The sequence below is a fragment of the Anopheles aquasalis genome, chromosome 2 (assembly GCF_943734665.1).
Source record: "Anopheles aquasalis chromosome 2, idAnoAquaMG_Q_19, whole genome shotgun sequence".
NCBI lineage: Eukaryota > Metazoa > Arthropoda > Insecta > Diptera > Culicidae > Anopheles > Anopheles aquasalis.
In genome coordinates, this window is record NC_064877.1 from 16,667,501 (window position 1) to 16,682,500 (window position 15,000).

Consider the following 15,000-nt stretch of genomic DNA (forward strand, 5'->3'; position numbering starts at 1 on the left):
GCGAACAGTCATTTACACACGCCAGAATTGATTAACCGTGGCTGCCGCCACGAGGAGAAGAGGCTTTCTCTTGCGTTGTGTTGGCGTCACCCAGAATAGAATGGCTGTTCTTGTGACTAATGGTGAGAAGATTTGGCGTAGCTAGGGGACGCCCGACAAAGGGGACCCTGAAAGCGATTAGAACTGTTGATGAATTCTAAAAACAAAATTACTGGGCGCTAGTGCGCTTGGTAGGTGCGGCACAATTACCACCTCGCCATCCGTTCCCCTAAAGAGCCACCCTCGGTAATCGCTGCATAGTTTAAAATACTTTATGAGGCCGACCGTGCAGGTGCCTCGTGGTGCGCTCTACCCCCTCTTTCTCTCTTTCTGTGTATCTCTCGCTAACGGTCACTTCCTTCCTTCCGATGCAATGCGATGATCATCACGGTTGCGGTTCGGCATATGATGCAATGGTGCATCCTTCATCGGCCCTCGTGCTCGAGACCCCACGGCAAAGCCCTTGCACCGCGTTCTAATGCGTTCCAAAGTCGATACTCACCCGAGAGCCGTTGCTGCCCTCTGCATAGCGATGCACGGGAACGTAGGAAGGGGAGAGCGATTAGTTGCCAGTCTCCAGTTAGCAGCAGCAGCCGGCGTGGGCAGTAAAACTCCCACTCGATGAGCGTCTTGAAGATAAGTTCTACAAAGGGGACTACCTCGTTGCTGATGTGACTATCACTCCTCAGCGCTCTCTTCTGCTTCAGATCCGTTCGTTTGTTTTGAAAGTGTCGGTGGCTGGACGTCGTTCACACGTACGCACAAGCTCGTGGTGATGGTGCTGGTAGTCGATCGCAATCGCCGGTGAATGTGATGAAGAGATCTAATGAATGTTCCGGCGGGGAAGCGCCACAACTCAACACCTTCTCAGTGAGCGATGCGCTTCGCCAAAGAAGAAGAATTCAATTAACGAAACACCGCTTCGGGATACCGGAGACCAAGCGGTCTGCTGTTGTTCCGGAGAGAATCCGGAGGCTTGGGAGTTGGGCTCGATGCATCGGAAACTATGTTTCACTTCACGCTCTACACTTGTGCACTTCACCGCAACGCACTGCAAAAGTTTCGCACCGTACACAAGGTGTGAACAGCTAAACGATTACGATCGCGATGACGATCCCATCCCATCACGCCACACGCCGGAGGGTAATGGTATTTCCATGGCGAAAACTTCTCACAATTCTCTCGCTTGAATTGAAGCGTTCGCAAATGGAATGTCACTTGTGCACGCGGATTGAGATCGCTTTGAGAAGCGGACAAATCCCGATACCGCTGCTGCTGCTGCTGCTGCTACTACGGCGGATACTGAAGGATTGTGTCGCCGACGCTGATGCGGTCAGTCAGCATCGTATCGCGCATTGCGGTCAGTACACGATCGCGTGAAGATTCACGCAAACATTGCACAGCACACGGACACACGTACGCTGCGAGCTTGGTGTGTGATCGTGCGGCGTAATGCAACCGCTCGCCAATCGGGCCACGAACTCTGGCGGGGCCTTGCGTTAAGCCTCGTGTGGGGTTCAGGTTCACAATTGAAACCGCGATCGCGAGCGAGCAGGCGCGCACACTCTATTGCTCGATCTGTGCCGTTCCACATCACATATCCGTGACACCGTCGTCTGTGGTGCCGTCTGGCGATTGCAACAATAGACCTCGGAACCGCGGAATGCACTGGCGCTAACACCTCTCGATCGCGATAAAACCGATGGCTCAGGAGATCATAGTGCTGTTGGGAAACATTACAAAAAAGGGGTAATTAATGAGAGGAAGGTTGCCGGAATGCATCTGTGACCACCGTGTGATGAGCCCACGGCGTTTCGGTTCGATTCACCACTGGAGATGTTTGTCGAAACTGCGACGCAAAAGGGATGTTTCAAACTAAAAGTTCGACTAACATGACACATCCGCTGGAGATGACGAATCTGAAGTGGCCACTCGTACGTACGCCAGATCGTGTCAAAGTCACGCGCAACCAATCGGCTTTGGAGCCAGAATGGGAACAGGCATGTAAAGTGGATTCGTTCCATGCTAATCACGGATCGTGCCAACGGACACACGGAACGCGTGTCCGCGTTTCCTTGCTCCACAGAAAATTCCAGCGGGGGACGATAGATTGCCGGACGTTACAAGACCATTGACCATGACCAATGATGTAATTGGGAAGAGATTCCAACACCGAAAACGCCATCCCCGGGCGATGACGAGCCATTTCTGCTGTTATCGTGCCTTCAATTAATCCGCTTGCCTGCGAGAAAGGACACGGAAGTCCTTCTCGAAAGCATCTTATCGGCGCAGCGCTCATCAACCGTCGCGTTCCAGGTTGACAGGTCAAAGGCGAAAGGCTGACAAATTGTGAGCTGATGGCACTGGTGTTCACCGAAAAGGTAAACAAACGCGAGCAGCCAGGGGTCCAATGGAGACTACGCGACTACGCCATCGTCGCCGATCGTGATGGACACGTGCCTTTCGCAGTGTTGTTGTTGAGCGTTACAACGCGTGGAAAAGCCGGCTCACCGGCATGGTGGACCGCGTCCACTCACGCCACAACTGGTTTCGGTCGACGGTTGCCAGTGTGCCCTTGAGAAAGTGTGCAACTCGTACAGGAAAGTGGGCGCGCGATTGCGCCCGTAGCGGGGGGAGGGGGATACCGGGTGTGGCCCGCTGCCGTAGTCACTGTCCATAATCGGCTTTAGACCGGGTTCCGCGTTACTGCACTGTGCAGATCGAATGAGTAGTGGCGTAGTGGCCCGGGGTGTGACTTGCTAGGCCGCTTTTGCCAACACGTTGGCATTGGCATTGGGAGTGTACTCGTGGTCGTGACGTTCGGAGGAAGGCGCTACAGTCACGGTTACTACGATTTGCCGGTACCGGTTTTACCCGTTTGGAGTGAATCGGTTGTTCGGAAGTTGTTGCACATTCTTGAACGGTATCGCGTGCCTCGATGATAGCCGTTGACGGTAGCGAACGGTTCTAGGATTGATGAGTTCCGAGAGAATAGTTCTTCGTGAAGAGGTCATTCGGTAGCAGGATGTTCAATCCAGGAGTTATTGCATCGCTTCATAGAGAGTTATCTCGATAAATATCAGAAGTAACCGCTAGAGGAACTGAAGTAGTCAGTAGTCTCAGTTAAGAAAATGATCCACAAACCAACACTACAGGGGAATTGTAGCGTTGCTAATCTTCTCCACACTCTCCGTATCTACTTAGCCACTCGACAGGCTACCCTTGAACAACGACGAAGAGATAAAGTTTATGTTCTAGGGCAATCCTACCGCAAATAGAGCAATTATCATGGAGCTAACCATCGTATCGGTATGCCTGATGCCTTGCCATGCCATGCCAGCCGTCTGTTGGCTATTCTTGTCTGTCGTGTAAATAACTTCATCTCGCGAGATGTAGAACTTCCAGACACTTGACGCTCTGGCGCATGATAAGAAGATGTGATTCGCGGAAAAGACTACGCCACGCACCAAACGAAACAAAGAGACACATAAACAAACGCAACGTCACTGGTCGCGATAATTCACGTGAAGTGGAACATTTACTGGTTGACATACTGCAAGGAACAGAACCGTTGAGTAATAAGTAATAAGTCTTTTTGAAGGCATTTCATATGCTCAGAAACCCAGATCGGAACCGAGTTTCGCCTTGTCGCATATTGTCAATTATGTGTCATCACCCGGGAGATGGATGCGGCCTACTACCGTGAATTCCTCGGAGTAAGAGTGTTGCCAATGAAAGAGTGGTAGTGGACCATCCAGTCGCGCAAGTCCCATACCGACTACCCGTTACCTTTCTTCGCACTGCGCGTCGAGTGTTGGCAAGGTAGCGCGTCAAGGATCGCACGGAAAATAAATAAATCATTTTGTGTTCCTTCGAAGGGCCGCTAAGCGAACTGCCAGCGAACTTGCTTTCGTGCTTTCTTCCAATATTTGGCCCGCACTTTGGGGACAGTGTGCGTCGCTCGCCGTAACCCGCGTAACCAAAGTGACGCTTGAGGACCAAAAGCAACGCATACCATAACAAGGCACCAACAACATCAACAACATCGCGGGAAAGGAAAAGTAAAATGGATGGCCATCCACGTGCTGTCCAAAATTGTGGAAAATGAAATTGAATATAAATTACAGGATTTACGACGACGACAACGACGCACAAAACGAACGGCACACAGGGGATGGTGGTCTGGGAGGGTGGTGGTGCCCTTTTCTCTTCGTTTTTTTTTTCGGTGCCCCTTTGGTGGTGGTGCTGTCCGGACGTCCCAGGGAGGATTAGTCTGTTCTTCACTTCGCGGTTCCCGGCAACAACATCCGCGAGGGAGAGAGAGAGATAGAGAGGGTAAGAAAAGGAAAAATCGGGCACCGGGTGGATCTCCGGAAAGGTTCGCGAAGGACAGCGCGTTCTATTTTTGCGTTGCTTCCGTTCCGTTAAGAGCGGAATCAAGCGTTCGTCGTGATTGAATATCCGTGCAACCGGTCGCGTTCTTGAATCATTATGTTGTGTCTCGACGGCCGAACGCCAAGACGCATCGGAACGCCACGGGCAAGCTGTGCCTCCCACCGACCCCTGGTTGATTCCGGGAAGGAAAGCTTGCCAACGGCAACTGAGCAGAATGGTTCTAATAGGATTCCGATCGTCATTTGCCATTTGGCGAATGGGAAACTGGCACGCCACGCGCGAAGGGAAAATTGGTAACATTCGAATGGTCCCGGGACTCCGAGGAGCAAAGGGCACTGTAATTGACGATTCCGCCCCCGGCGTTTGGCCCTCCTGGCAACAGTTGGCAATCACTTGCCCACCTTACACCCTCCCACTCTCTAGGGCTTGGCAGTGTGCCTTTGGGGTCATTTTGTTTGTGAAATGTTTGTGTCATTACGCGATGATTTTGCATTTGTTCGCTTTCACCTCGACGGTCGCTTTGTCTTCACACCGCGTAGGCAGCCGACAAACCAACAGACCAACCGACCGACCGTTCACAAATTGAACACTAAATATGCGAATAATTGGAACAATTTCCCCAGTTCGCATGGAAACGTACGGGGGAAGCGAAAAGGGCTCTCTGGGACGTTTGTGGTTCAGGAATGGGGCTTACAGGGCTTACGATGCGGGGCTAAAAACAATTTAGAAGGTCGCCGGATCGATCCGGTGATGCTTCTGGAGATGACGCTCGGTGCCAGGCGAGAAATCAACAAGCGAACGAGCGAGCGAGCATCGTAGCAAGCATCGGTTGCCAGCGGTAGTATTAGCACAGCACAGAAACAGATGACAAAGCGCGTTACTTTTGGCTCCTGAAATCCCCTGACAACCAATTATCGATAATTGTGGATTCAAGATGCTGCGCTGTGGCTGACGAGGATGTGAAAAAGGCTCCCATAAAAAGTGGTGGCGCGTTTGCAAATTACGACGCTGGTTTGTCTTCGGCTTCTATGCTTCATGATCAACAAAAATAAAGTTCCTCTAGCAGGACCTTATCCCTCCACGGGGGGATTATTCAATGGGGAATCATTAAAGGGCGGCACAAAGAGTGTTTCTTAGGGGAAAAACAATCTCACAAACTTATCGTTGTGGGAGTCGAAGTTTAAATAATCTCGAGAGGGTTTGCATAATCGCGAACGGGAAATGTACAGGAGCCGCAGGCTTAAAATGAGGCAAGGTCCGGATATGGGGCAGTGCGATGGGTATTCTGAGGTGAAAAACACAATTTTGTTTGGCTATTTCGTCCATAAATAATTAATGTGGTTGTAAATCTTGTAGTTGTGTTTTTCTTCTCTTTTTTAACTTTTACCCCTGTAGTTATGCTAACGCAGCATAAGCTTTTCGTAAGCTTCGCCAAGAGAAAGAGAGAGTGAGCGAGAGAGGGAAATTTTTTACACCCAAGGCAGGAAATGTGTGGATTTATATATTTCTAAAAAAAAACAGTAAAGTGTGAATTATATTATCTTATCAGTTAATGTTTTATTAGTGTATCTTGTTAATCGTTGTGATAACTACTTTATAAACGAGGACTGTTGATTAAATCAGATAAGTCGAAGCTTGCTAAACACTCACCGGAATGCCCTTCACTTGACCACGTGTTCGATGCAGTTTTTCCATGAAAAAAAATCAATATTTCTGTTCAAATTATTCAACTGAATACAATGCTTTCCCGGTGATAGTCGTACGGTTTCGGAATCTGCATGCTGGTGTGTTGGTGCCGTGCCAACGGGTCGAGCATCTCGTACACGCAAACAGCTGCAGCAGGTTGTACCGGCTAGTGGCTAATAACCGGCGTAAGCTTATCACTTCTGCTCATATGTACTTGTCCTCTTACGATAAAGCGGCCCAATTGCATGTTGTTGTCCCCACGCGCACGACGAAAGAGCAAGAGATTGAATGAGCGAAGCTGCTGTCATTCGTGGACTGGATGTCAACATTGGTGCAGTGCTTGGTGAAAGAGTTGAAGATTGTTTAGTGAAATTAATCCAAATCGAACAAAATGTAGGTACACTAAGGGGGTAACGAGTAGGATGGGATACTAGAGACTGGCTCAATAATGGGATTTATGGATCGCTTTACTAGCCAATGGAACGTTGTGTTAAGTTTTGTAGTTGTAGTTGCAGAGGTTTGTTGTTTCTTTTCTGTTTTTAAAAATATCATTTGTGATATCAAGAATTGCAAATAGCAACGTGAGTACGTGACTAAGCAAGTACGTGACTTCGAGCAACAATTACTCAGTTATGTGTTGCAAATAGTATTGTGAAAAAGGTGAATATATCTTCCTAAAGAGAACATAGAAATTGCTATAATTTCAAACAATTTACGAGCAGAACTGACTGTTTATAACATACCAAACGACTCCCATGAGAATGAGATCATAAATACCTCTGCCAGGACCATAAAGTGATCAATCACAATCCGTATGACTTTGCCCTAGTTTCCATTCTCTATCATCTCCCTCGCCAGATGATACACTTCTGCTGATGATAATATGACATAATGGCAACAGGGGAGAAGCGGACGAATGCAGAAACGTTGTGATGTAGTTACCTAATTGTGTTTGATTGTGCGCCATATCAGGTGAAAGGTAGCACTCGCCCCCCCGCGAGGGAAGGGATAACCAACCGACTTTGCGGTTCTTTTTCCCACAACATTTTTTCTCACTCTCGCAGTCTGCACCCTGCGATTCCGTTAATTGAAAAACATATCAACACTGATTGCCGGTCTGTTGTGGTCAACTGCAAATGCAAATTAAATCATCGCTCTCCCCGGCGGGGGTCACCGGCGTCTGTAGCCCGGCTGACAGCATTTGACAGCCATTTTGTCAATTAGTTTGCACTCCAGTTGCGGTCCTTTCACATGCTCGGCGCTATATAGATATTGTTTCGAATCAATCAGACGGGAAAAAAAGAACAATGGAAAGAATTGCTCATAAAAAGAAAAAAACTGAATGCTACCCATTTAGTGAAGTGCATTCCCGTGAGGGGCAGAGCGGCACGATGATTAGAGCAGGTCAATAATTCGATTGCTTATCGCGCACGGCGTAAACAGAGCTGTCAATCATTCGATTCTAAATTCGCATTCGTCCTAGTAGCTGCTGAAACCGTTGCTACGGTTCTTGGAGGTTATGTTAATTTCAATGTTGATTGGATGTAACTTAATTTGCTTCAATTTGGTGATCCAGCGGTTCGTTGGAGCCCCCCTGGGGAGGCTGGAGGATTCATCCCGTTCATTCTTTCTCTTTAACTACTCAAATTGCAATCCATTTCCTACATTCTGCTTCCGAATGTGCACACGATTAGGGGGTTCCGGGCGTGTAATTTCTACCAATTTGTTCTGGCGGCCATTGCTCATAAGCCCCCTCCCGTTCTCCCGTTCCCCCCCTTGTTCCAGGAACCCGGAAGAAGGCGTCGAAATGCTGTCCAGGGTAATTAGTTTTGATGAGGTTGTTAAAACATCAATCGAAACGTTCCGCAACACGTTCGGCACCGATCCGGACGTGGCCGCCTGTGCACCGGGCCGGGTCAACCTAATCGGGGAGCATGTCGACTACAACGATGGCTTCGTCCTGCCGATGGTAAGTATGCGAGGGTGGCTGGTGTGGTCTGCATGGTGTGCACGGATTTTTCCCGGTCCAGCCCCCCTGGGAAGGCCCAAAAGACATGGTTTGTGGTCCGAGGTGAGCATCCTGTTTAACATCATCCCAGCGGGAGGAGATTCCAGCCACAAAACATGAGGTGCAAAAGGTACACCTGGTGCACTGGTTGGTTTTCTGCTGCTGATGATGATGATGATCATGCTGATGGTGCTGCTCCTGATGACCGATGTCACCGACGCCCGACGTTACTATCGAATTCATTTCAAATCGTTGGCAAGCGAACCCCAACACGTGACGGTCCCGACGGGGGGGGAGGTTACCGGAAAGGATTTCATTCCGTTCGCATTTGCTGCCAGGATTCAGATGCTGACGCTATTGCTCCAATTACATGGACAAGAGAAAAGGGGCAAGAGGGGCAAGAGAGAGAGAGAGTGATTCAGTTAATTCAAATCGTCAACCGGTTCGGCTCAGATGTAATTAGCCGCAGAGTGATTGGCTTGTGATAACTGGAACCGGACGCCCGAACGGCGAACGGTGATTGGATACAAAGTGTCTGTCGGTGGGAAATGACTTTTTGGTTGATATGAAACTCGGGAGTGGAACAGATAATCGGACCCGACCGGATCGCTGTAACAGGTCCACATCAAATTAAAGCCACATCAGCGGTTCATCGCTTTGACATCAACACGCGATTCGAGTTCGTTGCGAGCGAACCAGCGAACGACTTTTATCACACATCCCATGACCCCATAAACTGGTTCTCGTCGTCGATGAGGAGACTCTATTGAAATCGATTTATCAGCCAATCGAAACAGACAACCCCAGTCGGCCCCCGTGGCGCGAGTCTGTTATCAGTCTGGTTTGGTTCGCACTTATCGGCGTTATTATGCTGCTCGGGCGTTGATTAAAGAATAACACTTGTTTAACGTTTTATCGTCGCATCGTCGCACTCAGTACAGAGAGAGAGGGAGAGAGTGCACAGAGAGTGTACTAGTATCTCGCCACCAACACGCCACCATTCAAATCCATAAAACATACCATCAAGCCCGCTCTTTCTACACAGAGGTGAGGAGAGTTTTCGATCGCAGGCAAGGGGAAAGCGAGAATACTGCCTGAAAAGCAACAAAACAGAAAAAAAAATGCGGGAAAGAAACAAGACAGCAGCAGCACAGCACCATCACAGCACAGCTTGTTTGTCCGTTACATCAGCGCGGCTGATGATGAAGTGTTGTGGGCCTCACTCCGTCTTCCCCCCCCCCCCCCCCCCCCCGTTGGGCCTGAGCAAACACTTGTCGACTCTGGAGTTGCGAGGTTTTTTTTCCCTTCTTCCAAACGTTGGTTTATGCCGATACAGCCGAGCGCGCTTTATGGCGAGCGGGCGCCTCTTTATCGGAGAAGTGGACGAGAAGGCAATCGAGAACGATTATATTGCCCTTCTATGCGCGGAAGAGGAATTCGAAGTGGACCTGATTCTGATTGGCAAGTGTTTTTTTTTGTGGAATTTTAAAGAACCAACTGGCCTCGACCTTCGCCGAAGGAAGAGTTAAAAAAACGGTATCCCAATTGAGCAATTTTCGGAAGAGGAAATCTGGCATTTAAAATGTTGTATAATACATACTTGATAACAAGCATGATCAGGCACTACATAACCGGTTTTTTTTTCGGAACTCTTATCCGGCGCTAACAGCCCCAAAACACCGGGAAACGGACCATCCCCATCCATCTTTACCATCAAACAGAGCACAATCCACGGATTCAGCGGGAACAAAAATGATGATCTTGCCTTCGGCCAAAGGGGAACGCAAACGCCACCACGAGCAGCACCAAATGACCACCAGCACCATCAGTGGGGGCGGGGGGGGGGGGATCCTAATTGTTTGCTGCCATTAATTTGCCTTCTCTCAAATGCCAACTCCTCTCGCAGGCACTGCAGATGGCCACGGTAATCGTGGGCCGACGGAACGGTACCGAGTCGTGCTGCAACGTGGTCACCTGCTCCGACGGTATCCAGGAGGACGCAAAGCGGGCCCAGTTCGACAGTAGCGCCATCGCCAAGGGATCACCCAAGTAAGCCAACACCATCACCAGGCCGCGTGCTCACCAGGCACGTGATAGTTAATTAATTAGAAGTGTTGGTAACCAGCACCACCACCACCACGGGCCCCTGGGTACGGGATTGCGGGACACAGGACCATAATTTGCATACGCGCTGCAGGCGCGCACAGCGTGTGACTAGTGGGCGTTCGCGTTCCCGCCAGGCACCACGAGGTCCGTTCGATCATACGCATACGCATTATTTACCATCACCACACCCGCCCCCGCTCGAAAAACGGATCACAGATCGGTATGCTGCGGTAGAGAGCACGGGCGCGACGAGGAACAGTTGGTTGGTTTGCATTGAAAATGATACCAAAACATAAAGCATGCAAAACACCTTCTGCTACTCGTGGTGCTCCTCCTCCTCCTCCTCTTTCTCCTTCCTCGATTGCATGGACAGGGGCGCGAGCAAACAGTTGCCACACAGCACACATCATGTCCGTTCGTTCGCGTGTGAATTTGGCGCACTGCAGCACCCGGAGGAGGCAACAACAGCGCCACGACCGCGACAGAACGTTCTCCTCAGCCGATCTTGTCTCCTCTAGCCTCTAGGATCCGGGCGTGCAGATCCATTTCCACTGGTGCTGATGAGGATGGTCGACGAACGGACGGACACGGTTCGGTTCGATGAGGTTCCTCTCCCACGCTCCCATTTGGTGTGATGCGTTGGAGGAGCTTTTCAAGTTCTTCTGCCTTTCCTCTTCTGTGCGTTTTTTTTTGTTCACTTTTTGCTGCCGTACAACAGGCCACATTGGGAGAGCATGTTGATCCTGGTTCCCCGCGGTGTGTGCATGTGTGTTTCCGCGTTTGTTTCCGCGTTTGTTTTACTTTAATTCCATCCGTTCCGGTTGTTGTTGCTGCTGCTGCTGCTGCGGCCGGTGCCTCGTACACGCCTCTCGCGCACACGGTAGTCCATTTTCATATTCATGTATTTAAATTAAATAATACGACATCAAAACTCGCGGAAAATTCCTCGCGCATAATGAATAGCGAACAGCGTACGTGCATTCCAGTACCAGCAGCACCAGGAGTAGGACACCACCACCGGATTCATAATTCATGCAAAGTTTTCGCTTTATTTCGTTTCGGGACGCGTTGGTGCAGGTACAGTTCTTGGTGGCCCTAGGAAATGGTTGGGAAAATCGCATTCTTTTACCTTCTCACGTGCTTACGAGTGAGTTTATTGTGCTGCTTAGCTATCGTTTCCCGGCAGTTTTTTTTTTCAGGGGTGAGGAAATGTTTTGAGAATACCTTTTCCTCTCCTCGGCGTCTCACTGTCGTCTGTCTTTTCCAGGGGGTTAATGGAAGGACCTCTAAATGAAAGCCGTGATATTCCCCGGAAAAAAACACACCCCGCCGCACCGGTAAACTGGTGTGTAACAAAACATTCGGAAAATTGATTAATTTCTGGACCACGAGGCACGCCGGATCTCAGTGACCCGTTACGGCAAAAACATGTGTCATCATGTGTCGTTCCAGCATCCGAGTGCGCGCGTATGTGTGCATGGGTGTAGTAGCAAGATAAAATTTGATTAAACCCCATGCACACAACACAACAGATGTGCTGGGGCGCTGGGAATCGGAACCAGATCAGATGGTTGGGTGGGCTATCGGTAATCCATGAATGAGATTGCCGTGGCCACGCATGCTGCCACACTGGTTGGTTGTGCACTGGCTACTCGATGGTGCGCTGTCAAATTAGTGTACTCGAAATAAAACGTAAAACAACATCCGCCGCCAATCAGACGCAGGTGTTACCATGGCGTGGCATCGATGATTATCGATGATTAAGCTGGCTGGGCCTGCTGCAGCATGGTGGGATTGCTTCTTTGCACCGTAATCCAAGCCAAATCCGAGGTCTGGAGGCTCTGGATGCTGGTGTCTGCATGCTATCGAGCGTTTTGTGCAAACAGATTATCAGGTAGTAGCGTAGTGTTGTGTGGAGCTGTCTGCTATTTGTTAATATTGATGAGCGTGCACGAGGTGCCTGCGAGGAGGAGATTATGGCGGAAATTATGCTCACCCCGGGCGGTTGTTGATGCTGTTGCAGTTGCCAAACGCGTTGCATTAGAGGAAAGTACAAAGTAGGCTCACGGTGGTGTCCATGGTGATGCAATGATCCATCCATCCAGCCATCCATTGAGTATTTGACAGACAAAGAACCATTCGGAGGATCGATGATGAGTCCTGTTTTAGAGTGTACGAAACAATCAGTGTCAGTGTCTATGGCACGGTAGAGAGGGATTTCCTAGATCACATCAACATCATTTGTTGGACGGATATGATACGCTATGAAGGATAGGGTATCTTTTTGATCTTTATTTTATGTTTTTGGTTTATTGTTTCATGGGAGCAGCCATCGATCGATCTATTATTATATTCGTCTCTTATTTTAAAGTTGAATAACTCTCTCATTTTTCAACGGATTTGGACAAAAGGACCAGTTTCTGAAACGTCAGTCTATGTCATTTTAGGAATAGATCACTTCACGTTAAAAGAGCGGACTGAAATTGTCACACTTTACATAGAAAATAATCGGTCAATAGTGAAAACTGCTGCCGTGCAATGGATGGTGAATGAATGCTGCGCCGCATATGACGGCGCTGGACTTTTTTTTGTGAGTCTTTTATGAAAAATAATGTTTATGCCAACAAAGCGAATGCTATGGAAACAACTTAAGGCAAATATTAGTGCTAAAATTACGAAAATAACTCCCGAAATGTTGTTAAATACAATGCAAAATGCCCGAAAAAGGGCCGCTTTTTTAATGCCGACTAAAAACGGTCATTTGATCGAATCATATTTTGAGTATGGCACAATAAATGGCATAGAATAACTTAAATAAAACTGGTTTTTTTTCTTTAATCGGCTGAAAAATGACAGAGTTATTCAACTTTAAAATAGGCGACTACCTTATGGCGCACCCTGTATCACTCGATTTTGGTCGATGGAATAAATGTACTTTTTTGTGGTACCTATGCTTCTTTGATGCTGGATTGCAAAATTCAGCAAAGTTTTTAGAAAATAATTAGTACATTTTTCGAGTAAGTTATTGAAAACATTTAGAAAGAATTACTCTTGAAATATCCTTGTAATCATTGGCGCACCCTGTATTTTATACTTTGATGTTTTTAATCTGCTGCCATCTAGTGCCAGTTTATCTATTAACAGCACATCTTCAAAAGTACATCTGATATCCTTAGAAAGTAAACATTACTTCTTATTAAGAATCCTTTTTTTTCTCTTCAACTGAGTGAAGCAATAATGTTGTCCAAGCGATATCCGCTACCAGGTAACGGTTTTGAAATCAAAACAATCTTCAGTCATCCTGTAGAAGAACATAAATACTGTGCAGTACCCGATTGGAACTGCTGTCAATTGTTAGTATCCACCAAATTCTGCCCTCTCTCGCGCTAGTGATTACCAGGTGTATTTGGAAAGCCCATTCGTTAGGCCACATTACTTTGTATTTATCCGCCCAATCACTGACCAATGTGGCACATCGCGTTCGCCTGGCCACAACACTAACCACCTGTACCCCGGGCCAACAAATGTTGCTGCTACTGGTGGTGATTGTATTTTCGGGATGATTTCCCCCCACCCCCCTTCGACTGTTGGCTGGATTGGTGGATCGCTAATTTGCCCGCGGTTCGAGTTAATTGCATTTATAATTAGCCAACTTCAACCACTGTGGCATCGGGAGCCGGGTAGAATGGAGGATTTCCACCCTGCCGGTCATCGGTATGTGGCTGCTTATTTGCACAGCACACCAGGGATGCCTCTGGGATCACTGTGTGGCTGTGGCGCTCTATCACCTTTTGTGGCCTTTTGTGTAATCAATATCCACCTGCCACCTGGCGTGGCATTTTTGCAAACATAATCATTGTAAATTGGCCTGGGAGTGAGAGGATGTTTGATCTGCCCGGATGACCACCAGTGCCAGGAATGGGCCTTTGGAATGGGAGGTGGACCGTGGAACCAGCACTTGTTTGGTTGGATTCACGTACTCATCTCTGGATGCCGTTTTTTTCCACTGAATTCCCTCGAGCCTCGTCATGGGTTGCGTTAGCTAACGCTAATTTCCGGTGCTGCGAAATGTAATTGAAAACAAACGCGGCTTCGTGGTCGTACATGAAGGGCTGCAGAGCGATCGATCTCCTGGGCTGGTTGTTGATTGACCGGTTAGGACCTTTGTTTGGGGGAGTTAGCTCACACAGCGCAGGGTTTTTGGGGCAATTTCATGATGAGTTCGATTTCGCTTCTCAACAAAAACCCCTCGAACCTCCTGTCGAGTCACTCAGTTGGAGCCTTGCAATAGGAAAAAACAAAAAAAAACGGGTAATCGCATTGTGCATCCTATTCTCTAATGCTCTTCTCTTCTCGAACTGCTCTCTCTCTCTCTCTCTCTCTCTTTCTGTCTCGCCCAACAGATGGTTGAACTACGTGAAGGGCGTGATGTTCCACTATCGTCAACCGGTGCCCGGGTTCGATGCGGTCATCCACACCAACGTACCGGTCGGTAGCGGACTGTCCAGTTCGGCCGCGCTCGAAGTGTCGACGTTAACCTTCCTCGAGCAGCTCACTGGGCAGCGCGCTGGTAGTGGGTAGGTGCTGCAGATGCTGATTCCCCACCATTTCCCTCTCCCTGGCTTATTGGTGGTCAATTGTTTGTTTGTTGTTCGTAGGAGTGCCGCGGATGGTGCGAAGATTTGCCAGCGGGCGGAACACACGTTCGCCAATGTTCCCTGTGGCATCATGGATCAACTGATTGCGATCGGTGGCCGGGCTGACCA

The 15,000-nt window shown here is 48.7% G+C and overlaps 2 protein-coding genes across 4 annotated transcripts in view; one reads left to right on the top strand and one right to left on the bottom strand.

Annotated features, from left to right (window-relative positions):
* LOC126572331 (extracellular serine/threonine protein CG31145) overlaps positions 1-1,331 on the bottom strand; it is a 52,204-nt gene extending 50,873 nt beyond the window's left edge. The window contains exon 1 of the mRNA XM_050231556.1: positions 542-1,331. The gene's annotated coding sequence lies outside the window, so the exon portion shown is untranslated. The remainder of the gene's footprint in view (positions 1-541) is intronic.
* The window catches only part of LOC126572332 (galactokinase-like), a 24,720-nt gene that overhangs the window by 4,320 nt on the left and 5,400 nt on the right, over positions 1-15,000 (top strand). For 2 of the 3 annotated variants that reach the window (XM_050231557.1, XM_050231559.1), the window contains 4 exons: positions 7,906-8,089; positions 10,035-10,177; positions 14,638-14,811; positions 14,893-15,000. The exon at positions 14,893-15,000 is cut by the window's right edge and continues 21 nt beyond it. In XM_050231557.1, coding sequence (XP_050087514.1) covers positions 7,906-8,089; positions 10,035-10,177; positions 14,638-14,811; positions 14,893-15,000 — 609 coding nt within the window. Of the gene's footprint in view, positions 1-6,428; positions 6,514-7,905; positions 8,090-10,034; positions 10,178-14,637; positions 14,812-14,892 lie in introns of those variants that run through there. The other variant, XM_050231558.1, reaches the window with a different exon arrangement.